Source organism: Aythya ferina (genome assembly GCF_964211825.1).
Source record: "Aythya ferina genome assembly, chromosome: 10".
In the NCBI taxonomy this organism is placed as follows: domain Eukaryota; kingdom Metazoa; phylum Chordata; class Aves; order Anseriformes; family Anatidae; genus Aythya; species Aythya ferina.
In genome coordinates, this window is record NC_140306.1 from 5990027 (window position 1) to 6016249 (window position 26223).

Sequence of the window (26223 nt, forward strand, 5' to 3'; positions counted from 1 at the left end):
AAGTTTGAGATTTTTCCAAGCCTGGATTATAGCTTGAGCCTGCAAGGTATTGAATTCATGGGATTTGATTCAGCAAAGCATTTCTGGAGCTACTCATATGCTTAAAAGTACACAGCTTTTTGGCATCGTTGCACCAATCAGGGAGATGTGATCTGAAGTTTGACCCCACAGTGGGGACAGGAGGCAGGGTGACAGGGAAAAGGCAGGCCACCCACCCTGAAAAACAGCCTTAATGTCCAAAATTGTATTAAAATAGTCTGGCTTCCTATGTGATAGAAATAGTACTGTAGTCTTAAAGGCAGTACCTGTTTCTATGGCAAAAGGCTTGAGTGGGTTCCTGGTGGTAGCCCTGGAATAAGGGGCTATGATCAAGAGTCCTATTACCATGTATGTGGAGCCAGAAACCCTATTAGGTTAAGTTCCTTACCAAATTAAAAGGCAGCATTACCCTACAGATCACAGTGCACAAATGTCAATTCACTTCATTTTTTAGAAGAGTTTTATTAAGTGTATTAAAGATTCCAGAAAGTGCATTAGAAAATGTTCAGGACCTCTTATCAACGCCTTTCTTACTTAGCAATCATATATTTGACAGAAATAAGGAATATTAAAAACACAGCAACATAATGCTAAATATATTGTGAAGATTTTGGTTGTTGTTTTTTTTTTTAGAAAAATACAAGATACAGCATAAGGTTACTGATGTCAATAGCTAGAGACCATTATCCTCTAGGGAAAAAAAAAAAAAAAAAAAAGACTTCACTAGAAAAGTTTTGTACAAAAAGACATAAGTGATTTACCTTTTAGAGTACAGTGTATGTGTGGAAGGATTTTTACAAGTCATTCTTCATAGCATGTATGTAAATTTTAATTAAATAGAGTTCTTAGGTGACAAAGACATGAAAAAAAGACTTTATCATCTAATCACATATGGATGCCACTGAAGAAAAGAAAGGGGTAAGTGGCCTATGGACAGTTTTGACAGATTTGGGTCAGTTGCCTCAAAAATCCTTGTTTTTACCTCAGCATTTGGAGCTAAATCCACAAAAGGCGGATTATTTGTCTACATGATGCCATGCTCAGCACCCATGGCTCTTGGGCAATGGCTGCTTATTATAAAATACATTGGTGCATGCTGGCTGAGCCCAGATCTTCCCTGATCAACATTTAGCACAACTGCTCCAGCTCTGTGTTGTTGACCCGAGGAAACTTCATTTCATGCAGCAGGATGGCACGAGGCCGCCAGGCACAGCAGCACCAGCACTGGGTGGTGACTTGCTGGGCCCAAACGAGGAGGAGACAGCTGTGTTTGGATTCCACCCAGGATGGATGCAACAAAACTAGGAAAAAGAGTCGCACAAGGTTGCGGCACTAAGACTGTTTTAAATCACTAAGCCTGAGTAGTACAACACACCAAGTAGGCAGGCTGCACTGCAGAGAGGGCTGTGGTTTAATGCACACCTCTCCGTGGTGTGTGCTATTTTCTAGCAGTGGGATGCCTGTGCTCAGCTGGCAGGCTTTCAGCTCCCCTCCTCAGCTGACGATATCTTTCCTCTCATAGGTGGCTGAGGCTCCCAGCTCAGGGCAGTGGATCCCATTGCAGCTGTAGAGTGTCTAAGCTTTATTCACGGATGCAGTGATGACCGTAGTTTCTCCACGCCTCTCATTTCTTCATTCTTCTTCATTTGTACAATTAATTGGCAGCAACAACACTTACTGCCTCACCAGGGTGTTGTGAAGAAAAAGCATGCTAAAAAATGTAAGGCACTCAGATATTGGTTAATAAGGACTGTGTAACCTCCTAGAGAAAAAAAAATAAAAATAAAAAATAAAGAATTTGCACAGTATGAATGCTGCTCAAAGTTTAAGCAGTTTAAGTTTCCGCCCTGTACATTGAAACAACCTGGAAGAAAGACTCCTGCAGCATGTTGGCCTTATGTTGCCCTCCTGCATAATGCCACCTCTCTCAAGGCATTTTGCTAAGTGCAGAGGTCCTTGAGAAAGTCCATAGTCAAGCCATGAGGAGCCACCCCAAGTCAGCTCCTTCTTAGCACACTCCAGCCACAAGGACAGGCTGTCTTGCTGCCAGCACAGGCAGGTACTGCCCTCGTTCTGCTCAGGTGGCTCTAGCATGAGCATAAGGTCTATTCTACTTTTTTCTGCTTTTTCATGAGACAGAGGTGCCAATCACAGCACAGCTGGCCATGGAAGGCAGCACCAAATCCCTGGGATAATTTTGATACTGCAGTCAAAGACAGTCTAAGCATTTGGATTGCGTGGTGAAAAGACCCAGCCACCACAATGCTCAGTGTAAAGCCCGTTCACACTGGTGGAAGGGCTCTGCGCTTACCCTGATGGCTATTGGTCTTTCCACTGCATAGAAGTGTAGTACTTGGAGTAGGACTGATGATTACATTTCTATACAACCCCTCTGGGAAATGGGAAACATCTGAAGAAAAATGGTTCAGATCCTTTGGTATGTGAATGGATACTGCACTGTGTATCCCAGCTTCATTTCTAGTCTTCTCTTAAGACAAAGAAGAGGATTCACATGACAGAGCATAGGGCAAAAATTAAAAACCTAGTGTGATTTCACAGCTAGTGCCAACTTAAGCAACACAGAAGTAATTTCCTGTTCAGCCCACAAGAACAGATTTAAACTTCATTTGTGCCATTCACTTCCTTCTTTAGTCTTTCTTGTTCCTCTCTCAGAGGTTCCAACTCAGGTCCATCCTGTACAGTATCTTTGTTCAAGTTATTTCTGCCTTCACTTTCTGTCCTTACAGATTTAGGGTCCTCTTCTTTTGCTTTTCTCTTCTCCTTGGCAAGCATGCGGTAATTATAGTAATTCATGATGAACAGGAATGTTCCTGCCAGGACCATCACAGCTCCACATTTAATGAACATATATTTATAGTCCCCAAAGGTATCGATAAGTGTTCCTGTAAAAGATACATTAAAAAAAAAAAAAAAAAAAGAAAGAAAGAAAAAAAGAAAGAGAGACGATGAAGGCAAGGATACTGTGTTTTGAGTTCCTAACTATAAAGGGACACCCTCGTGGCTGTAGGATAAAATAAAACATTCTCTGTACTTCTGATCTCTTCCACAAGTGCTCTGATCCTGCAAATACTTCACACATGCTCCACTTTACAGCCTGTGGTAGTTAACATCGATGTAGGTAACACTACCTAAAATTTGTACAGTAAAATGGAAGGGACAGAGAATCTACATTGTAAAGTGCAGGCTTTTCAGGCACATCTATTTTTTACATGCAGACTAAGTCCTCTGATCACAGAGTCCACAGACTGTCTTTCAGTTGTCTTCAGTGATCCAAGTACAAAAGGACATCCATTCAACTCGCTAGTCCCAAGGCTGCCAACAAAAGGGGCAGCTTTCGGGAAGAGCTTTGTGAGATGGCACGTGGCCACTGGGTCTTGTCTCAGACTCCTGACAGAGACCCACCAATTTATTCCACCACGGGTCATTCACTAGCATCAGAAGGGACCCAGCTTTTGGTCGTGGCTGCCCTTTCTGCATTTATACCTGTGGTCTGAATATGAAAGGGTGCTGTGTGGAACTGGAAAACATTAGTTCCCAGGAAAGCAAAGATGATGCTGTCAGTGTCAGATAATTTCACTGCCAAGACAAATGTGACAGGTTCCTCTCAAAGGTTAATGCCTCTGCTAGGGAGTAACAGAGTAATTGAAGATAGACGGCTTAATTGAAATGTCACTGTTCTCCATTATGTCAAAATGTAATGCAAATCTTGTTGGGATTATGATCCTGAGCATTAATTCCCATTTACTGGAGCACCACGGACCATTCTTAACATCCTAGATCCTAATTAAAGTAAGACCCACTCAAAACCTGGCCTTCATTGTAAAGACAGTCCTCCTTGAAACTGGCCCATCATCCATTACCTCTCTGACTTTTTGGAATACGTTTTCCTCCTTAAAATGAGGGACCTTTAATTACTTCCTGACTGACCCTTAACGCTGAAAAGCTGATGATTAATTATTCCACTATTACACTAACAAGAGATTTTATAGCCACCAAATAGATTTCTTGATCACAGAAAAAAAAAATAACTTTTAACTGGTTTTGGTCACTGTTTCTTCCTGAATCATTCCTACATGTCTTTGTACATCATTTTCGATGTACGGTTTTTCATGTTACTGGCGAAACATCAGCCAAATGCTAATTGCAATGTTTTTTTCCCTTTCTGCTAATCAGGATGACCTAGAGGTCTCCTGAATAGGTTTCAATGAGAGTTTTAATGAGTAGAGTATTGGAAAATTCAACAGTAGGATAGTCTCGCCTCTTTTCCTTTGAGAATAAGATAAAGTCATAAAACACACTGGGAACAATTTACTTAGTTCATTAAAGCAGAACCCTGCAGTAGGTTATTAAAATGCCAAAGAACCAATAAATTTGCTGCTTATTAAAATAGTGGGGAAAACCCTACAAAATTAATATTACTGATTATTACATAGCACTCTTTTGGCCTCATTAGCAGTCTCTGGTCATTAAGTTAATCTTCCACACAGAAAATTATATAACTCAGAAAGCGGTCATTTTTAAATTGTATCCTCTTTTGTTTGTCATTAATTAAATAATGAATCTCTTAGAAGCAAGAGGATACAGCTGCTTGTGTCACACTGCATGAGCTACACGGTAATATGAAGAACTGAATGGCTCTGCAAGATGTGTCATACAGAGTACTAGCTAGCTCTCACTCTCAAATCCAGGAAATGGGATTAAACTACCTTCTTTCTGTACCTTCTTCAAATTTATTATGATATTGTCATACTCAAAAGAATTGGCAGAACTTAACTTTATATATCCAAATGCATACAGAACACAGAACCTAATTAAATGTTTTAGTTGTGCTGCACTCTTAAGGGTGACCAGTTTCCACATGGACAGGACAGTACCTCTGACTGTGAGGATGTCACCTATGAATTTATTTAATTCACAGCCGAGTCAGATTTTATAAAGACAAATATGGCATTTTCCAGATGTGGTGTGCCCCTTGTAGAAAAAGAATTGAGCATTTAGGAAGTAGAGGAAGGAAAGACACTCACCCCCTATAGGTGGTCCCAGCAATATTGTGCAACACTCTGCAATGGTGACCAAGCCAACGGCGCTGGTGAACCGGGTAGCTCCCACAAGGTCCATGAGAGTTTCAAAAAGCATGGCACAAACCATGCCAAAAGCCAAGCCAAAAAAGACAGAGTAAATGATGAGCCCCTTGTAGCCAGAAGCCAGGGGGCACAGAAGGTGGCAGGCACCGTTGAAAGCAATGGAGAAGCTGAAGAAGTATTGGATCCGTGGCCTGACCCACTTGCTGTTTGCAATGATGCCAGTGGCCGGCCTGGCAACCATATCCACGATAGCAAGGACTGAAAGGAGGAAAGCAGCTGAATATTCATCAATGCCGATGTGCTTTGCATAGGGTGCCAGAAAAACAATGGGGGCAAAAAAGCCTAGAAACATGAGCACATTTCCAATCAGGTAAATTAAGAAACCCCTGTGCTTAAAGAGGGAAAAATCAAGGTACTTATTGATTTTTTCACAACAGTCCTTTGCTTCTTCTTCTTCTGGTTTTGTCTCCACGGGGATATTCGTGGAACTGTTCATTTCCATGGCATCCTTAGTGACCTCTTCTTTCAGAACCTCCTTCACTTCCTCATTTGACTGGATTTTGGGTGCCCCAATGGGCCTGAAGAGAGCTCCAGCCACACAGCAGTTTAATAAAATTGCCCCAAGAATTAAAAAGCTGCCCCTCCAGCCAAAATTGTCAAAAAGGAACTGGTTGAGAGGAGCCAGGGTGCAAAGCATCACAGGGCTCCCTGCCATAGCGAGGCCGTTTGCGATGGGTCTTCTCTTTAAAAAGTATTTCCCTATGATTATCACTGATGGCTGGAGGTTGAGAGCAAGGCCAAATCCTGGAACAGAGAAAAATAGTTGAGATACACAAAGAAAGATTTGACACCAATTTTATCCCCCGCTCATTGTTTTAGGCAAATTAATGGTGCATTGGTTCACTGGTGGCTCTTCAATATGATACTCTGGGCTCAAAGTACCACTAAATTTCCGTCTGAAGAATGTGGGGAACCAGGCCCCAGAAAGATACCTTTGGTCACAGAACTATCTGCTCCGTAAACCTCCATTTTGTGCTGTAAACCTCTTGAGGGGCAAACTTTATTGCAAAGAGTTTGCTTTGGAACAAATTGAAACTATACTGTCAATGAATGCTGGCTGGTTTTGGTCAGACAGAGCAGCCTTGTCTCAGAGGAGAGGATGGATTTTAAAAAATGACAGCTCCTAGTTTGAGGAAGGTTGTTCTGCCTCAAATCCTTCCCATGCCCAACTGCAGCTGGCACACCCTCCCATGGGTGGTGGGCACCCAGCACTACTGCCAGGCAGACAGACCTGCGCCAAAAGGCGACATCAACCTTCCCAGTCTGGTTTTTAAGCAATTCAGGTCTGATGCAAAAGACTAAGAGGTCTGTAAGTATGCAGCAAAACAGCTACTAGGATGCTAATTAAACAGGACCCTAGAGTGTTTCTTTTAATTAAAATGTACTTTTATTACATTTAGATATATAAATGGTATTATAAATCCGCGCTGCTAATTCAGCTAATCAGCTTCTTTTGCACAGGTAAAATCTGAAAGAAGAGATACCAAATGCTGTGATGCCATCAGCTTTCTATGGTTCTGTTTAAGAGCACTAGCATGTAATAATCTTTTCAAATATTTCTCTGATTTGTAGTATTTCCTTAAAAAGTTAAATTTGCAGAACTCCACCAAAATGACATTTAAAAATCATGCCACATATTTTTCACCCTATCATCTAGGAAAGAATGAGCCACATTAGAACAAAGCAGAAATGTAATCCTTGAAGTGATTATACCAGAGAACACGGATCCTGAAAATAGGGTCACGCAGATTTTTTCTTGTTCATTAGTCTATATAATTAGTTTGTTTAACTGTGCAGTACATAATTAGGCATATTGCTTTACAGAAGAGAATTTAGAAAGGTCAGGGTTCTCAAAATTAATTAAGGAACACTATCATTAGTTGCTGATAGAGTAGAATCGAACTGATGCAGCAGAATTCGACTGATGTTGGATAGCTTAAGTTTGAATGGTTTTGCACAATTATGATTTTTGCCAAGTCTCAGCTTCCTTTTCTTCTTTTTTAATTACTTGGAAGTTTAAAACAGTAAAAAGAAATCAAAATGGCAGCACTAAAACTAGTTGTAATAGGAAATATTTTCAGCACGAGTTATTGGTTCTGAAGAGTCCATACATTTGGTAGGGCCTGCCTTTGGGAAGTACAGCCTGTTCATGCCTGTAAGGAGGGCCAGCCTGAGAACTACGTAGGCAAAGCACAGTGTTGTTAGAGAATAACCCTGACAGCACTTAGAAATGGGAACTATTTTCACCCAAGAAGATGCAGCACAGTGAATTAGTTTAAATAAGGAGTCTGCTTTAGCTCCTCATTTCCCAGGCTGGTAGCTGTGTGCAGGAATTGAACCATTAGTTTCACAGAATCCTTTTTTGGATCTACCCCGTGTCGTGAGAAGGAAAATCAGACTGGATGCCAGCTACCTACTTAACCAATAATCAACTCAAATCTTTATTATGTGAACATTAATTTGCCAGTCAGACAAATTTAATTTAATATTACCTCATGCTCTTCCCATTAATTAAATTTGGAGAGTTTCAAATTGACTGACTGGAATTTCAATTTACTTCAAGCTTTTGGATGGCTTTAGTTGGAAATATTTATATCAATTTTATTCCTGTTTTCTGAACCTATTAGTAGCTTTTCTGTGACTGAAATTGTTACACAAATAACTATATTTTCTTACCAAGGATACAACAGAGAGGTCTATTGGTGGTGTTGCATGAACAGAAGCAAGCTTGTGCTAAACAGGGCATCCTTCCCTAGATTAAATTCATCTCCCTCATATTAGAAGGAAATAAGTCATGCTACAGGAGTGAGAAGAAGTGAAAAGAGTAGCTACTGATCTTGTTTTCCCTTTGTTAGCAAGGGAATACCCTACCAGGTGTTTCAATGCTCAACTCTAAGAGCTGAGGCAAAGACTCCAGTCTCATTAGTCAATGTCCTTCACCCTAGATCCCATGTTATTTAATTGTGGCCTAATTGGTGGAGATTGAACTAAACTCTGACCAGTCATTATTGGCTTGCAACTATCTTTGAAATCTGCTGCTGCTACCTCAAACATGAAGAAGATATTCTGTGCCTGAATATCTACCCTTTAAGGTATCCAGGCTGGCATCCATCCAGGGCAACAGCTTGCACACCCCATTTCTTTTTTCTAGGAGCTACAGGGAAACAAATGACGAGCAAGGAAGAGAACCTGGGTTTTACAGCACATGCAGGGAAGTGCCTCATGCAGCCCACAGCTCGGTGACATCAAGGACAGAGCTGCTTCAGAGCTGCCTCTGACAGCAGAGCTCAGCCCCTGCTCTGCATACAAATGGGAAGAGACATAATCAAGAAAGCAAGCAAGATTGCCGTGTCTAATCCCTCTGCTGTAAACAGATACTTCTTGCTCTGCTCCTCTGAAGAGGTTTCTATTAATATGCCCCAGGCACAGGACCATGGCGGGGACCTCCTCGTACCAATTCTCTTGTTTTCACCTCCATCCCAAGGCGTTACATGAACACGGTCTTTGACATCAGTCTAGGAAGGAGGCTGGAAAACTTGTGATGTTTACAGGCTGCTTTTTAGCAGCAAAAAGCCCCTGCAGAAGGCTTTCTCCTCTCTCAGCACTCCTGTCTCTGCCACATGACAAGCAGGCAGCTTCATAATTGCCCTTGAATGCTTCCATGTGAGGCCTGACCAGCAGCAGCACTTCAAGCATAATTAAAGGCATCAAGCATGTTAGCAGGATTACAAGCATCTCCCTCTCTCTGTCAAATTAATGTTCCTTCCCCAGCACACACACCATGCCTGGAAATGATGGGTTATTAGCTCAGACCTCATCCATACAGCCACTCTCGTGCAGCATGCAGGAGGGGAAGGCTTCTCCAACAAGAAATGTGCCTTGCTCTGAGAAAACGTTGCAGCATTAAAGATGAGGGGACACGAGGACAACTTTGTCCCTGTACTGTTGCTGCCATGAGGGTTATGTGTGCACCATACACAATGCGTATTAGTGACTCTCTGGAGTGGGCAGATGGGCCAGGTTTGCAAAGAGAGTCAGAGGCCAAAAAGAGCAGGATCTTCACAAATCCTATCGGGTTTGGGTGCAAAATTCCCTCCAGGAACTTTTTTAGACAACAGTACTTTAGAAAACATAAGCCAGTGCCTTCCCTCAGCATTGTTCCTTGCCTGAGCCCTTCTGCTCACAAAAAAAAAGAAAAAAAAAAGAAGAAAAAAAAAAGTATGTTTATAGCAAAGGATTTATGGTTTCTTTGTACTAATCCAGCATGAGCCAACCTGCTAGATGTTTATTTAGCAGAGAATGATGCAAGCCCATGCATCGATAAATTTTGAATTGGTTACCATTGGTTATTTTTATTTCTCATCGCTTCGTGTCTGGAATCTCTTTCAAGGAATCTGCAAAATTTATGCATTCGGATGCAACACAGTTTTATCTAGCTACAGTGGCTCTCCTTTGAAAGAGCAAGGTTTAAGAGAGGGAATCCTACTTGGGGATTTATTCACTACTGTGCAGATTTGATAAAGCAATATTGGTGTAGGAGAGCAAGAAGACAAACTTTCTGTCCCAATTTACCTTGATAGTGGCTGGTATTATTGATTTTAAATGTTAGGTTCACACTTTTCTTCCTCAGAAAGTAGCAATACCTAATGTAGCTGCACTGAGACAGGGAACATTCATTAAAACATACACCTTGCAACCTCAGAAGCCAATTTTGAACTCATTGTGTCATGCTTTCAGGCAGATGTCCGAGCTGCAGTGGAAGAAACATTGTCTGTACCTTAGCCAAAATAATCAAAGAAAAATGCTTGCAATTAAGCATTTATACTCACACAGATGGAGAACTCCAATCTATCTACCTCTAAAAGCAATAACCCAGCACCTGCAGACTTTAAAGATGCTGGACTGAGCCCATGCCTTCTCCTGATAGAGTTTCCAATATGGAGTTTCACTTTTCACTACAGAAAATTCAAATGATAATTTCAATAAGGAAATATATATATTTTTTTCTCTATAGGGAGAATATTGCATATTTTCAACTGACTCTAAGTGGTTATTATTTTCAATTAAAGGACCTCCTTACCTCACAAGCAGGCAAATGGCAAGTAAACCAAAGCAACCCCCTGAAATTTCATTTCATACATCTCACAGAGGGAAGGTAACACGTTACATAGGAACACAGGTGTCTTCTTCACAGTCACACTGGCACCTCAGAGGGCTTGCCCTGCCCACAGCAGAGCGCAGTCAGCCTGCATTTGCTTCAGCAGGAGCCGAGGGCAGGGCTGGCCATCCTCACCATCGCCTCTGGCTGACAGCACTCATCTGCAAGGAGCACGTCCCCTGCTGAGCCCCTGCACGCAATGTTCAGCCAGGGACACGGAGCCTAGCAGGGAACAGGCTCCTTGCTAAAGCTCAGCTGGAGCAGTTAACCAGTTAGAGTCCCTGTCCTGACAGCTTTTGATCCCACCAGGTTCCCACTGCCTTTGGCTGAGGATGCCCAAGCTATCAGAAGTGAATTTCAGGTGCGAGTCCAAAGGAGATGCTTTCTTCTTACCTGTAATGAAGCCCACGCAGATGTAGAGCTGCAGGATGCTGGTGCAGAAGGCAGCTGAGACCATCCCAATGCCACACAGCAGGCCTCCAAATATCACCACAGGTCGGCTGCCATAGCGGTTTACTAAAATACTGCTGATGGGACCTGGGAAAAGCGTTAGAAAGGGTCCTTGAGGTGGGTATCATCTCACAGAAGGGCATGAGTGACAGAAGGTAGGGAAAACACAGCAATATTAGTACCCTTGATGTACTGCTGACAGCTTCTAGAGAGACTTCAGGAAGAAAATGGAAAAAAAAGAGAGAAAGATGATCTGTGCTATGTGGGGATGGCAGCACGTCCTGTGCCACACGGTGGCTGTGTAACTGGTGACAGTCCCTGCCCCCAGGACTTTAATGTTTCATCAGAGAAGGCAAACAGCAACAGCAGATCAGGTGAACCTGTGATCCCAATGCAGGAGCTTCATGGTTTATTAGGATGCTAAACCATATACATACAAAGCACTGGTTCATATTCTGAGGCTGATATCGTGAATACTGTTGCATTTTTAATGCCTCTACTTAATGCAATTCCGATACTGCTGACCAAGACTGAAACTTGAGCAGAACAACTGTTAATTAATTCTTAATAGCAGCCTATGTGGGTAGAAACAGTTTGGGATGATGGATGAACTGGTTCAAAAGAACCGGTTTGGTCTTGCATTTATGTAAAGAGGTGGTTCAGGAAAGCACAAAATTATGAAAGAGGGAAATGGGGAAATAGCTTAACAATGGCTATGGATACAGAAAGGAAGCATTTAAATCTAAGGAAGTGAAACAAGACAGCAGCTTTGGTCAGGAGAGGAAAGAAAGTAGTTTTTGTGTATATTGGTCCCAGTTAGCTGGAGGACCAGTAAAAATCAGAATCACGGAGTAACGGATGCTGGAAGCACTTTGGTAGTTCCAGATCCCACCTCCTGCTCAGAGCAGAGACAATTTTACAGTTAGATCAGGTTGAGAAGTTAGATGTTAGCAGAGGAAGCAAACTGAGCAGGAAAGACTGGTCTGGAAGTCAAGCTATGAGATATAAGAAAAGGTTCTGTATTAACCCAAAACCCCTGAACCAAAAATGAGATGGGGATACAGGCAGCATTTAGTGTCTTTCCATACCAGACTATTTCTGCTGCTATTCCCTATTCAGCAGTGGAGTTTCGGAGCCTAGTGTGCCTGTTTGCCCTCATTCCTGCCATTATGAATAGCCCACGCTCTCCACACACAGGTTACTGGACACTGTTACTTGAGGCTTAACAGATCCTCTGAGTAGTCTGGCTGTGGGATCTGCCTCACCACAGAGCCAGTCGGAAGGATATTTAGCATTGATTAAAGAAACTCAGCCTGAAATAATGCCAGAGCAGGACCCAAAAAACAACATTCCGTCAGTGTGGCTGACAGCATCCAAACAAGATTTCAGCTGTTAGGTTGTGCAAGAACACAATACAGCAGATATGACTGTTTTAATCTGGGGAACAAAGCCCAGCACTACTTCTGTAACACACAAAATACTTTCCAATAGGTGTCTAAGGTCAAAACACTCAGAAATGAAAAGCCCACAAGCACAGTCTTAACAGCATCCCTGAAACTGGGATATGTGAGCTGGTCCCACCGAACACACTATTCGATTAAAATTTCTGTGAGTATGCAACTATGCCGAGAGCTTTTCTCCTAATCCTGTAACTGGATTCCCACTCATGCATCCTTCCACTGCATGGAGTGCTACAGAATTCAATATGTTCTGGGGAGATTTAGATGTCAGATCAGCACAGCAGGAGAGGGACTTCCTTCTCCCTGAGCTTCCCCTGGACAGGACCTGGACTTGCAGCATGCTGGAGATGGTCTCAGTGTGCCCTGTTATCCAAGAGAGGCAGCCGGCGTTCCTCAGGAAAGGCACCACCACATTTGTCTGCAGCCTGAGGGCACACAACTCGTTTTTCAATTTTCCACATGCCCGCATTGCTCCAGAATCAATCTAATTACTCAGCTATGAAAAAGTGGTTTCAATTACCTTTTCCTGCTGGAAGGGGGCTTTCAGGATAGCCCTAAAACTATGGGATGCTGTGCCATGGAGCAGAGCACTCAAAGCCTGTAAGACTCCTGATAAAGCCTGTCTCCTGCTCGGACTGGGGGCAGCTCCTGGAGAAAGAAGTGCCAGCTGTGACAACCAAAGCAGAATGCTCCCACATATCCTACTCATGCAGCATCCACCTCAAGAAAAGACATACGGATCCACGTCCCTCTCACTCCACGAGCTGTCATATTGGCTACACCCATCCGTAATGATGGGTTTGGAGCATGACAGCAGATGATGAACAGGAAGGTGCTGGAGTTGGGACACACTGTGCTCTGCTTCCTGGCTATGGGGCCAGAGGAGGGGCTGGAGGTGAAAGCAAACACCCGTATCTCAACCAATGCCTTTGCAAATGAGAGCACGAGGCTGTTCCCCTGCAGCAGCCTCAATGGACACGCAACATCCTCAACGACATCTCGGCTTTCCGGAGATCACTCATTAAGCCATGAGTCTGCAATTGCTCCCTGGTCTTGTCTTTCCCAGCCACAGCAGGAAAGCAATGGAAAAGCAGGAAAGCAGCAAACAGTCAATGGGATCTCTCAGCAACGCTTTGCAGCAGGTCTGCGTGACCTTCCACAAGCAGCCTTCACCCGCTGTCGGGTGTGTTATCAGTTTTACAGGGGGTTAATCAGTCCCGTCTGTTTGTCTGTCTGGGTGGGGAGCTGTGGTCTCAGAAGTGCCAGCAGCTTGGACTGGGCCGTGCCCACAGGGAATGGAGAATCACTTCCGAAGCAACATAAACCTTTCTCCTTCACACCCCAAAACCTTCTAACTTCAAGGCACCACGACCTTGCTTTGCTAAAGCAGCACAGCATTTGGGATGACAGCACACATCTGTGACAGCATTTGTGTTCCCTGACCACCCTCACCCCCACAGGGCTGAGGGTTGGAGACCTTGAAGATACCGAGTGCAGCCAGTTAGAGAAGGAGGCCAGGAGCACAGCATCTTGCACCCACAGTGAAGGCCACAACGAGCACTCAACCTGCAGGGAAAGCACCAGATGGGAACCCAAACCTCCCCATACTGCAGCTCCCAGGGCAAAGCTTTTGTAACAGTGCTGAGCAGACCTCTGAAAGGCACCGAAGCAAATCACATCCCCCAGATTACTTCCACTTAAGTCATTTGGACCGACAGAAACGTAGAGGCGGTTTTCCATGGGCTTTAAGAGCAGCCTTTCAGAAGCTGTCCCATCTCTCAGCAGAAAGTGGAGCACGCGACATGTCACATAGCTGTGCACACTGCGGCACGCAAACCCTGCCAATTTGGGCACTAATCACAAAAACGTACGCCTCCCCCCTGCCCTGATGTCTTCAATGATCAGTGTCACCCCCAACAGATCCCAGGCACCTCTCCTGCCCTGCCGTGCCACATGCCACCCACAGCACTTGTCCCGCGGGGAGCCCATCAGCCGTCCAACACCAGATTAAACAGCAGTGTTCTGGGAAGCTGTAGAGAACACGAAATAGCTCGAGTCAAGGAGAGGAATTAAGAACAACAAAGCCAGCACCACAGTCGTGGGAAATAGGAAACATGATTACTGCTTTGCTTGCAGCTATTGCAAAAATTAAAAGTGTGACAGCCCCTGGAAACACAGAGGAATTGAAAAAGCAGGACCTGTCATTTACTGGTTATGCAGCATGCATGAGAAGAATAAAGATGCAGTGCATTACCACACCGAAAACAATTACAGCAACAGCGCGTGCAGCTTAGATCCCAAGGCACCTTGACTTGCTCGCACCTGCCTGGTCCAACACGCAGGAACCACAGGCTCCCTGGCCTCAAATCCAGATGAAACCACCCCGCCTGCCTGCAAGCTGACGGCAGCAGGAGCAGGAGGCAGGGTGAATTTTGTCTCTTAATTAACAGAGCCAGGCAAGGACAGGGCAGGAGATGTAGCTGGCCAAGTGTACAGGAAGCTGCCATTCACCTGGCCTGACCTTGCAGAGGTTTTTGTGAATGCTTTCAGAGTTCCTCAAAAGTCACAGTGAGGAGCAAAAGCCAAATCAGCTGTGCAGCGTGTCCCTGGTGCGTGGCCTCTTGGGGACCAGCAGTGTCACCGAGCCAGCATCATCCCCACAACGTCCCCACATGGCAGAAATCCCACAGCCACTTCTAATAGGGAAACTAGAACTAAAATTCAATCGTTCCCTTGCACCTTGCTGCATTACAGGGACAAGGATGCTGATGCGGGGTTGCCAGCTGTGGGAAGGGACAGCATTTCCCACCCAGCCAGCCTTAGGAAACAAGGCAGCCCCTTCTGCATCCCAGCAAGTGGCTCGCTGATGACCTTCCAGCCTCAGAGATCACTTATCAGCCATGGCAAGGGGATGGCACCAGACAGGGATAGGCACAGGAGGAAGCTGAGCCTGCTCCTGCTGCTGGCTTTGCTCAGAGCTGAGCCTGCAGCTCTGCTCCTTGCACTGCTGGGGGACACACATGCTATTCAGGGGAGCTACCATCATCCGCTGGGGAAGAAGAAGGAAAGCCAGGTCAGAAACACCTTATTTTGCACCCCAGACACTTGTGGAGCAGAAAACGGGTGTGCTGCCTGTCATAAAACTGTGCAGCCTGCAGAGCAACAGTTCGCACCAAATATTCCCTAAAGATGCTGCTGGGCTCACGGCACTCCTGGAAGACTGCTGTAATTGAAAGCACTATCCTCAGCCCACATAAATCATACTGGTTTAGTGCCTGTCCTGTATAAAGCCTCTCTTTTCTCACACCTGTGGCAGCTTTCCATTAGTTGTTAGCTGCTACACGGAAGGCCATGTCAAAGCAGCTGATCCTGGTGGCAAGCAGAACACAGCAACTTGCCGGTGGGAAAGCAAGCAAGCCCCGGCTCATTTGTTAGCTTGTCCAATTACTTTTCACCTTGAGTTTCATGTCTGCAGAAGTGAAAAGGACCCTGAAGAGGAGATTGTAAGACCATAAAGAAAATGCAAAACACCCTGGGCTCTCCCGTCCACTCCCCCCCGAAGCCAGACCATCTTGTCATTTATTCTTTTTGAGCCACTGAACTATGATCCGGGCAGGATGGAAACACAGACATGGCATTTAACAAGAAATATCAATCCAGACTGGCTTAAACTCCTGCAAGTATGACAGTGCTCAAAAGATAGACACCTGAATTGCTTTTCTGTTTTTCTCAGGAAGCCTTATGAATTTTTTATGAGCTGCAAAACTTCCAGTGTTGGTGCAAAACACCAATGTATTTTTAACAAGGGCTCTATTTAAAGCGTTCTTCTCTCCCATACCTCTGACCACATCTATATCCCTTATTTGTCTGGCTTGTGATTTTTTTTTTTAACTTAACCTAATACTAACAGAAATGAATTTCCCCCTGTTGGGCAGAACCTGGCCTGGCTGAATTTCTGGTGAAATATTTCTGGGCAGGGCTCAGGCAGCCCCGCACCCCAGAGGCCTCTGTGCAACGTGGGCTTATTGCAGATTTCACAAGGCTGACCTTCTGACCGTGTAAAGTGGCACAGAGCCACAGCAAACACCGTGCTTCTGCTGCTCAGAGCAGTCGATGGCCGTGCAGATGACAAAACAGCAAAGCTTTAAAGCAGCCCATGCTGTTGAGCCCCAGCGGTGGTGGGTTTGGGATCGCCAGCGTCCCCAGTGCTGGGCTGCAGGCACAGCTCAGCTTCTCCCAGGTTCCTGTGGGGACAAGAGCTGTCGATGTGCAGACACCAGAAAAACTGCCCTGATAGTTCTTAGTCTCCAAACTGCTGTGAAAACACAGATAAAGCTCCAGAACTTGGCCAGACAGGACTGGAGCTGACTATGTGGAGTTGCTGGGGACGTGAGGAGGAGCTGGGAGGAAAAGGGGAAAATCATTTATCCTAATAAAGCAAAGTCTGTTATTAGGCTGGTAGTAAAGCAACAAGAGGAGCAGGCCTGTGATTTCCTCAGTAATAATCTCATTCCCTCGGAGGAATAACAACAGTGCCGTTGGCCTCATAATTCACCCAGCAGGGCACCACCCCTCGTGGCAGAGCAGCCTCCTCGTTACGCAGGCAATGAAAGAAGTGCCTGGCGTTATTAACGTGCTGCCAGCACACACCAGCGTCCAGGCCTGGGGGTCAGCATTAGCAATCAGCACCCGTTAATGATGCACGGCCCGAAAAAAGCACAGGGCACTGTCGCAAAGCAGGGGGGAAGGGATGGGAAAGGTAAAAACTTGCAGGTTTTCGGGTCTTGTGCCTTGCTAGAGAAGTCTGAGGTCCAGGACACCTGGAGGGCTTGTGTCTGTTACCAGGGTCTGCTCCAGACTTCTGGAGAAGACTTGCTGGCACCTGGTAATAACACAGGCCATTATTAGTCTCAGTTTTTGGGTTCAGATGGTTTGTTTTGGACTGGCAGTGGTGGAGGAGCACCCCCTTGCTTCCCCAGGCAGTGCAGCTGCAGGCAGGACAACCACACGCACTGGGGCTGGAGGGCAAGCAGCAGCAAGCAAGCACCCCAGGTGACAGTCCTGGTGTCACATAGCCCTCAGCCAGTCTCCAAAGGGCAGCTTCCAAACACCCATCTGCCCCTAAAATGTCCTGCTGCCTTGTGTTACTATTGCTTTGCATCAAAAGTTGGCAGTTTTGAGTGAAGTCCAACATACGCCATAGCAGCTCCCATAGCTAACGAGTCACTAGAAGCCGCCTCTTGCCCCCTTGTGGGTGAGGAAAAGGCTCTTTACATTAAAGGGGGTGATGGCATTGCTTGTAGAGCTGGGGCACATGCTGCGGAGCAGGGCTGTTGTAGCATAACCCCTGTGAGATGCAAGAGCCAGGCATGGGGACGCCTGCCTGGACACGTGCCCCTCGGTCATCAGGCTGGCCCGTCCCTGCTCCACGGTGCTGGGTTTCCCAGGCATGGGCAACACAGCCAGCTGAAAAACCTGTGGAGATAACAACCCGGGGCACAAACTAAGCTGCAGCAGCCTCCCCTTCCAGACATGGCCTTGGAAAGTCAGGGAGCATGACCTCCCATCACACATAAGTGCATTTGCTACAGAAGCATCCTGATGTTAAGAAAAAATAATAGGAAAACAAAGCAGGCAAGACCCAAGCTTCAGAGAGACAAAGCGTCCTCGTCCTTATCCAGCAATCTTATCTGATCAGTGCCTCGGCATTTCAATTTCCAGACTGCACAACTGGAGCGTACGGAGGTGCCACAGGCCAAAAGCTCCAAAACCAGGGCAGGAGCCAAGGTCCCTCGTGTCACTTCTTATTTAGGCAATTAAATAACTCTCCTGCAAGGGGACAGCGTGGCAGGTGCCGAGCACACGGCTGCTTGCACTCAGCGCCTTCCCCAGGCTGCTGGCTGGGATCTCAGCAGCCCACAGCTGCTCACCTGCAGCAGGTCCCAACTTCACGCTTTTTAATATTTTTTTTTTCCATAACTTTTTTAGCTTTTGCTTTGGCAGGACCACAGTCTTTCACCCCTTCCATCTTGAAGCCCAGCTACAGATCTGTTCCCTCCACAGCCGAAACACTTATTCCTTGAGATCAGCAGCCCTTGGGTAACATCCTCTACACCCTGCTGTACAGGCAAACAGCCCCTATCTGGACATGTCCTCCAAGGGCTTTGTCCACCTCCTAGAAACCCCACACGATTTGACCAAGAGAGGATTTATGCTGGAGAGCCACCCAGGGGCAGAATAACTGCAGTGCTGCAGGACAGCTTGGCATGAACGTCCTCGCACCCCTTCCTGCAGCAGCACACACACACACACTGTCCTTCCTGGGGCAAGAATCCTTTGCGTGTGTATATTTTACTTTTTGGAGGGGATTGCAACTTGCTCCTGGGCTTTATACCTGCATGTGAAGCATTAACAACTCCCCATCCAAAATCCTTTGCTTTCTTCTTCCTCGTTCTTATTAATCTCTGTTTTTATTAAGTCCATCACAGCTCTATTACTCCTGCCTGGTGACCTTGCTAGCTCCAATGAAGGGCAAAATGATAAAGCTTTGTGACCAAGTCCACGAACACAGAAATATTTCACCCGAACCTATAGCTATTATCGTTCTTAACTAGAACAGGGCTATTTAAAAAAATAAAAAATATAAGCACATATGTGGTGACCTTGCAGGGCTTGAGTGCTCTCTGAGAGCCAGGAGAAGTATATGAACCCGCAGTGCCATCCATTACAGAAATCAAATCATTCTTCACCCGGTTTCCCTAACAAAACCCATGCCGATAATGGTGCTGCTACACCAGGGAGTGCCTTGGTGTGGGAAGACGCCTTGTTTCAATGACATGGGGAGGCACTGACTTGGTGGGACTCCAAGAGGTGGCCACAATAAGCAAAGGAGGCATCCAGCACCACACTGCTGAGCTGTGCTTCTGCCAGAAGCGCCTGGGCTTGGTCCCCAAGCCTGTCCACTGCAGGTAATGCTGCAGCAGGACACCAGATAGCCATCGTGGAGTGCTTCTTCCAGCCTACACAGAAACCCAGGCAGACGTGTGCGTGTCTAGGCAAATCCTAGTGAAAGCCCTATTTGAATTTTTTTGTGGAATCAATGTTGTAAGCACATAACTAGGGAGTGCCGATGCATGATACTTTGCTGTCAGTGCTGTCAATGGCACCGAGCTTTGGGCAGGACACACAGAAAACCACCTGGCTCCACCAGTCAGGGCACCTCCTGCCCATCAGGACCCTGTCTGCACCAAAACCGGCTCACAGAGAGCTTGCACATCCCACAGCTGGCCCCAGCTCTGTCATCATTTGCTGCTTGTCCTTGGAAAAACTCCTCCTTTCCTTGCCTCAGTTTCCCCTGTTGGTGCTGTGGTTAGCTTCAGGGCTATTTGTAAGCACTTGGGATGGGTGGAGAGCGCTGGGTGAGGTCTTCTGGAGGCAGAGCGGGTTTCAGTGGGGTTCGGTCCAGACCAGAAGAGAGCATACACAGTTTTGATTAAGTTAAGAACTGCAGAATCAAACTCATTATTAATATAGCTTTACGCCACTGCATGTTGTAAGGTCCTTTCTAAACCTGTCACTGCAATTTATCATGCCAGCAACGTAATAAAATACGGCTATAAAATTTTGGATTAAATGTTCAAGGTCAGCAGTCGACTTTCAACTTCCCAATCTTTTCCTTGCTGCTTTAGCTGATGCTCTATTAAGCAGTTACAAGCTCTGGGAGAAAGTTTCTTTGGAGAAAAGACCCAGTTATTGGGCATCTCCAGAATTAAAACTTCAGACATTTCATCCAGTTTCAAAACAATAAATAATAAATAACAAAAGTAATAAACACCAGCTGGCTTTGGGATAAGGTTTTTACTTAAGAAATGCTCTTGTTTTTGTTGTATTTGCTAAAGGTGGCTCTCTGTCTCTTTGTAAAATAGGCAGAAGGCAATTCCCTAATTTCAGTAGAAATTTGGATACATAAGAACAGCAACATGGAGACCAGGAGGGCATCACAGCAGCATATGGCACGACCAAGACAAAGACTCCACAGCACTCCATGCAGAACAAAACCAAGGTACAGTCCTCATGCACGTTTTTGGTTTTGTTTTTGTATATTAAGGGACAAAACAAGTAGCTCAGGTTTACATCTACAAACTCTGTACAAATACAGACACAAGGCTCAGTTGCACAGCAATAGCAAAAACAAATAAATAAATAAGATTCTTCAAAATGAGAATAAAATGTCAGATGTCTCCCATGCTAGCCCCAGCTACTCAGGCTAACCAGCTGAAATGACTGTGTCAGGATCTGGTCTCCACATTTCACTCAGCTGACTTCTGTTCTTCCATTACAATGGCAAAAAGATCATTTTGGCCACAGAGTTATCATTAAAAAATAAGTAAATAAATAATTGAAAATGCAAATATTGTCCCAGATATTAAATTATTCTCTCTGTTCTGGCCCATGTGCCAGAAAGCAGCCTCCGTGCTCTACCAGCTGGCTATAACAAAAGGCATTTCTCCTGCCCCCTATCCTTACCTCCTCAGCACATTCAAGGAGCCCGTAAGAGCTACAAGAACATCGCTGCTGTTACATTAGTAGCGTCGAGTTCCTTATTTTTAACATATTTGGCTGCTTCCCCCAGTGCTGGACAGGGTGACCAAACCACCACCAAATTAGTTTTATCTTTCCTTTCCTGGGGGCTCCTCTGCCCGCTGTTTTCCAGAGCAGTGGTTATCTCCAGGGACCCACCGGTGGCCTGGGCTGAAATATGTCACCCCAAAGATAGGAGGGGGCAGCTCTGCCTGGCCCGGTGAGCCTCCCCTCTGTACCAGGCACTGGCTCCGCTCCACCATCCCTCCACATGGGGCGAGCCTTCACCCCGTGCAAGAAAAGAGTGGAGACATTGCAAAACGGAAATCCTTTATCAGACCGACCGAGTTTCACCCTGGGGGACATGGGCAGAGAACAGCAATGTTCCCTCGTGCACCTTGCCCAGAGGTTTGCTGTCCACAGCCAGAAACATGCCGCGGCTGAATGCGAGCACTGGGGAGAGGCACAAGTGCCCTGCCATAAAGTCCAGGCTGTCCGCTTTACTGCACACTAATCTGTTTTACTGCCTGTGTTAGAGGGCCAGGATTGCTTTCTGCAACCTCATTCGGATTAAGAAACTGGGGGATAAGACACATTAAAACTTCTGCAATATATATTGCCGGAGCTGCAGCTGGGGTAAAACAGCTTCCTAGGGGAACAGAACCACAAGTGGAGGGCAGAAATGGTCTCGGCTCCCAGTTTTCAGTCTTAGTCTGAAAAATTCGTGTTGCTCTGGTGCTGCAAGCCGCAGCCGCAGGTGGTCACTGCGAATCTGTGTCCGTGCTGTCCCAATCAGCCGAGCTGCTCCTCTGTGGATCTGGGTGAGTTCACACGAGCTTTTTCCAAAACCGAGCTCCGTTTGCACTATTTATTAAATGCCAGCATAAACTCTGTTTACACTAAGCAGCACAGCCTAAAAACAAGTCCCCACACCAAAAAGCATGCCAAGGAAGTGAGGGACTGCTTCCTGAGGATGTTTGCAAACAAAGCTGTTATCAGCCAGGGCATCAGACCCTCCAAAGGCACGCTGCCAAGGCACCGGTGGCATGGGGCAGAGGAGCTGGGCGAGCTGGCGGTGCCAGCAGAGCTGGCAGACTGCTCTGGCACATGGTGGTCTGCAGAGAGGATATTATTTGGGGGATGCTCCATCAGGAGCTCCCCCCGCCCTGCAGCAGAGCAGGGCTTCCCATGGCATCACTCTGGGTGATGGTGACCACACTAAGAGGCGGCCACTGCAAGCAGGTTGAAATCCCGAGGTCGTCACCACGGTGCCTTGAGCCCCAGGTAACACCTACCCCAGACTTTGTGCAATTTCAGTACCAGCCACAAAATTTACAGCAGCCTCCACACATTCACATCCTTTTTGTACCAGAAATTAGTCATCTTTCTTTGACTTCTAAACCATGCAGCTTCCCAGGCCCTCCCCTGTAGGCAGCTGAACACACCACAGGCATGGGCTGGCTGCTGCTCCTCTTCCCCCTCCCTGACTGCCTCCGAAGCATTCCACATCACAGCAAACCCAAACTGAAACCAGCTAATCGGGCTGAAATGCACCCCAGCCCTGTAAAGCAGGGCTTAAGTAATACCTAAATGAGAGGCACTCTTTTTGCCTGCCTCCCACAGCAGTGTTTCTCTCTGTCCCCCATTGTGCAGTAATCCACTTGCCATCAGCTCCCGCTCAGCCCATACGGAGCCTGACTGCTTGCTTTTCACTGCTGGCTGCTTATTTATATTGTCAGGGATGAAGCAAAAATGGTTTTCTCTGCATTTAATAACAAGCTCCAGTGGCAATGTATGCCAGAGCCTCAGCTTGGGCTCAGCATCCTGTTGAGGTGTCCTGGGAGAGCAGCACTGACTCTGGCAGGGGATTTGCCTTTCTGAACTGCTGCTCTAGTTGTGGGTTCTTGGAGGGGAACTCAGCCCAGCTACTGTCATTGGGACCATGTCTTCGCACTGAGTGGATCACAATAGGGTCTGATTCAAGAATCTCTTCCACTTTGCAAACCTTTACAGTACAAAGCATCATTACTTTCATTACCGACTCTCTCTAGAGAAAACTACAGTGCATTACTAAGGAAATCAAAAATCTCTTTTTAGAAACAAAGAATATTTTCAGAATTTATTTAAGAGCCAGGACAAATATTGATGAAGTTTCCTGCAATTACAGAGCACGGTTCCTGTCTACCTGCACTTGCAGATTTAATCAAAGGCAGACTGTGCTTTTCATTGAGTCATTACTGTGCTATCAAAATGATTTTAAAAAAGAACAAAGTTATATGCACTGCTTTACAAGTGATAAGAATGATTGACCCTGGTGATTTCATTGCTGTAATTACAGCCTGCCACAACAAACCAGCAGCTGCTTCAGCTACTGCTCTACTCCATGCTCACCCTTGGCTGCGCCCCAGACCCAGCTGTTTGACACCAGCCTGCTCTCCAGGCTGTTTCACTGATGCCCATGGAAATTTTAAGAGGTTATCTGACTTCTGGACAGCAGGCAGCCCACAACCATGCTCTGCTGGCAGTTCTGAAGGCAGGAGAGCAGCCAGGAGGCTGCTGAGATGATGCCCAAGAAGCAGAAGCCCCAGAAGCAGCCCAGGGCTGGGGACAAGGCGCAGTGCTTGTGCACGCTGCACAGCTCAGCCTCTGCTGCTGAGGATGCTGTGTGCCTTTATAGAGGCTTGCACGTGGTTCCATGCCCATTGCATTGAAGTGGATCCTATTTTGAAAGACAACAGAGGTGCTGCAAACCCAGCTGGAAATTTCGGGGGTGTCAGCAGCGAGCTGGTCACAGATCACATATCTGAAGGCATTGGGAGTCCCCCACATGCCCAAAAGGCACGGAAAATGAAACTTTTTGTAAGCACCAGGCTGGTTTGAAAATCCCAGCTGGCACCAGTTTACTTCCAAAAAACACCCCTTAGTTCATCTGCGCTCTGCATCTGGACATGTTTCCCTGAATGAATTTGGAAACAGGATCAGAAGATAAACCTGCTGATAAAGCAGCTCAGAAGGACACCGTCGCCTTCCCTGTACGCTGCCCCGGAAAGGAGATTTCTGACTTATTTCTGCTGTGCAGCAAACCCACCCCAGCAGCTGGGGCAGGCTTACTCACCTGCGCCATACGTGGTGGCCAGCATGATGGAGGAGACCCACGCGATCTCGCTATAGGACGTGTCAAAGAAACCCTGGATCTCTTTGAAGAAGATGGCTATGCCTTTGGGGAAGGCGTAGGCAAAGCCGATAGAAATGAAAGCACCAAAAACCACCACCCAGCCCCAGCCACCGTCCGGGGGGCCGGGGGCTGGCCCTGCATTAGCAGGGGACGGCATGGCCGGGGGACGCGAGCCCAGCGCTCCTCGGGAAGCCCTGCAAAATAAAAGTGCAAACGGGCAGCGTCAGTGCTGGCAGCGCTGCCCCAGGCTGCGACCACAGCATCGCCCCCACGCTTCGGGCTGTTGATTAATTTTTAGTGTCCCCCTCTGCAGCGTCGCCGTTATCGCGAAGAACATCGGCAGTGCCACTGGGGCAGACAGCGCTGGAAACACCCCGTGGACGTGGCTATGATTAAAAACGCCGGCTCCAACCTGGTGCAGCCCCCACCCACCACCCCAGGACATCCCCCCAGGACAGCCCCGGCCACGCGTGGGTCCCCGCAGCCCCACACAGCAGCACCCACCTGTGGGATCGCAGCACTGAGCCCCTCGGGGAGGGCGATTCTGCACCGCCCCACGCAGGACAGCCCCACATGGGACCCGCCCCACACAACCAGCAGACCAAGCCCCCTCTGGGTTTACCTGCTTTTCCCTTTTTCCACTTTTTTTTTTTTTTTTTTCCCTCACCACCCTACAACACCAAGCACTGGCACCCAACCAGCCCACTGGGGTTAATTAAATATCCGCAGTCATTTAAACGGAAATTAGGATTTTTTCCTGTTTCTACCAGCTCTCTTCCCTCCTGCTGTCCTGTACTCATACAACTACATCACAGCAGATTTGGTCAGATGTGCAGTCACTGTCTGCTCTCCCTTATTCACTGTATTTTCCACTTTTTCCGCTGAAGTCTTTTTGGGGAAACACTAGAACTGTTTGTTCTTGCTAGAAAGTTGCAGCTTTGCTGCCAGCCTCGTGTCTTGCTCCACCTTGTCTCCTCCTGCCTCAAGTAACAGCGGGTCTAAAAGGAATCCACCCACAAGTCTTCTCAGTCCCAATTCTGTGCAAATTCAGATGGATATGGCAGGCGAGCATCACACCCTGCCACCACGAGGGCTGGGCTATGATTTGGGCAGATTTGTGTGCCTGCCTGGGCTTCCCCAAGGACATGGAGAGACGGAGCTCACTGATCCCGTGTGGCGCTCCGTCTCACTTCAGCACCACAAACTGCTATATCCGAAATAACAAGATTTTAATAGTTACCCCTTTGGGTTCAGGTGCAAACACACCAACCTGTAATGAAACGAGAAAGGTCTCCTTTCCTCCCTATTTCCATCCACCCTCCAATGCTCCCCAAACAGCCCGAGTTACCAGAATTCCCATTTTTATCCATAGGCAATTAGGCAATAACAGAGAGGGGGAAGGAATCGGTGCCTTGCTCAGTAATTTGCCCGGTGCAGTTAATCTACAGCTTTAAAGACCTCTTTACAGCACATCCATAAGATGTTTTATTACTACTATTTCTTCCTTCCTATAAAATTGAGTAAACTTAAAAAGAGCAGGAGACCTTGACTCATGGGTGCAGGGCCACAGCACGATGAGCTGGCGAATTTTGTCCTGGTGCAGCCCAGAGTCACTTTATGAGCTGCAGACACCCTTACAGCAAGCTTTTACAATGCAGCCCTGAAAATACAAATTCTGCCATTGCAGGGCACGATGGAAGTCTCCCCAGCATGAAAATCCCTGTCCGCAGCTGAATAAGGCAACAGCGAATGGGACAGGATGGTTTTCTCCCATTTTCCTACAGAGGGTTTGGGATTCCTGGAGTTTTTCTAATCAAGTTTTAGTGGCTGGTTTCTGTCTTCTGCCAAAAATGAAAACATGTGAGCACATATAAGCCACCACACTCAAGACAGAAGAAAGGCACATCCTTAGCACTGCGCTATGTGCTGATGGGAAACCCCTGGAGCAGAGGGACGCAGGATCAGGTACAACACTGCAAATGGGAGAGTTTCCTTCTGCAGAAACATTAAATTTGATGTAATTTAAGGCATTTCCTCTGCAGCAAGCACTGGCACGTCACTCTCTGGGTAAACATTAACACAAATTGGTTGCAAACACAAAACGGGAGGAGGAAATCAGTTGCAGCAGGAGTTATTGGGGGGACAAATGATTTCTAAAGACACCTGAAAACCATCTGCACAGGTGTTGCTGCTCTG

At 46.5% G+C, this 26223-nt stretch overlaps 1 protein-coding gene across 1 annotated transcript; it reads right to left on the minus strand.

The window, feature by feature from the left end:
- Positions 1–481: 481 nt before the first annotated feature.
- LOC311441934 (monocarboxylate transporter 2-like) lies at positions 482–24624 on the minus strand. The gene is made up of 5 exons (XM_084530599.1): positions 24532–24624; positions 23968–24221; positions 10756–10899; positions 5085–5948; positions 482–2942 (listed from the first exon to the last, which is right to left on the minus strand). Exons 1-5 carry the CDS (start codon positions 24600–24602, stop codon positions 2656–2658), a joined length of 1620 nt encoding a protein of 539 aa, XP_084386725.1. The 5' UTR covers positions 24603–24624; the 3' UTR covers positions 482–2655.
- Positions 24625–26223: the final 1599 nt, after the last annotated feature.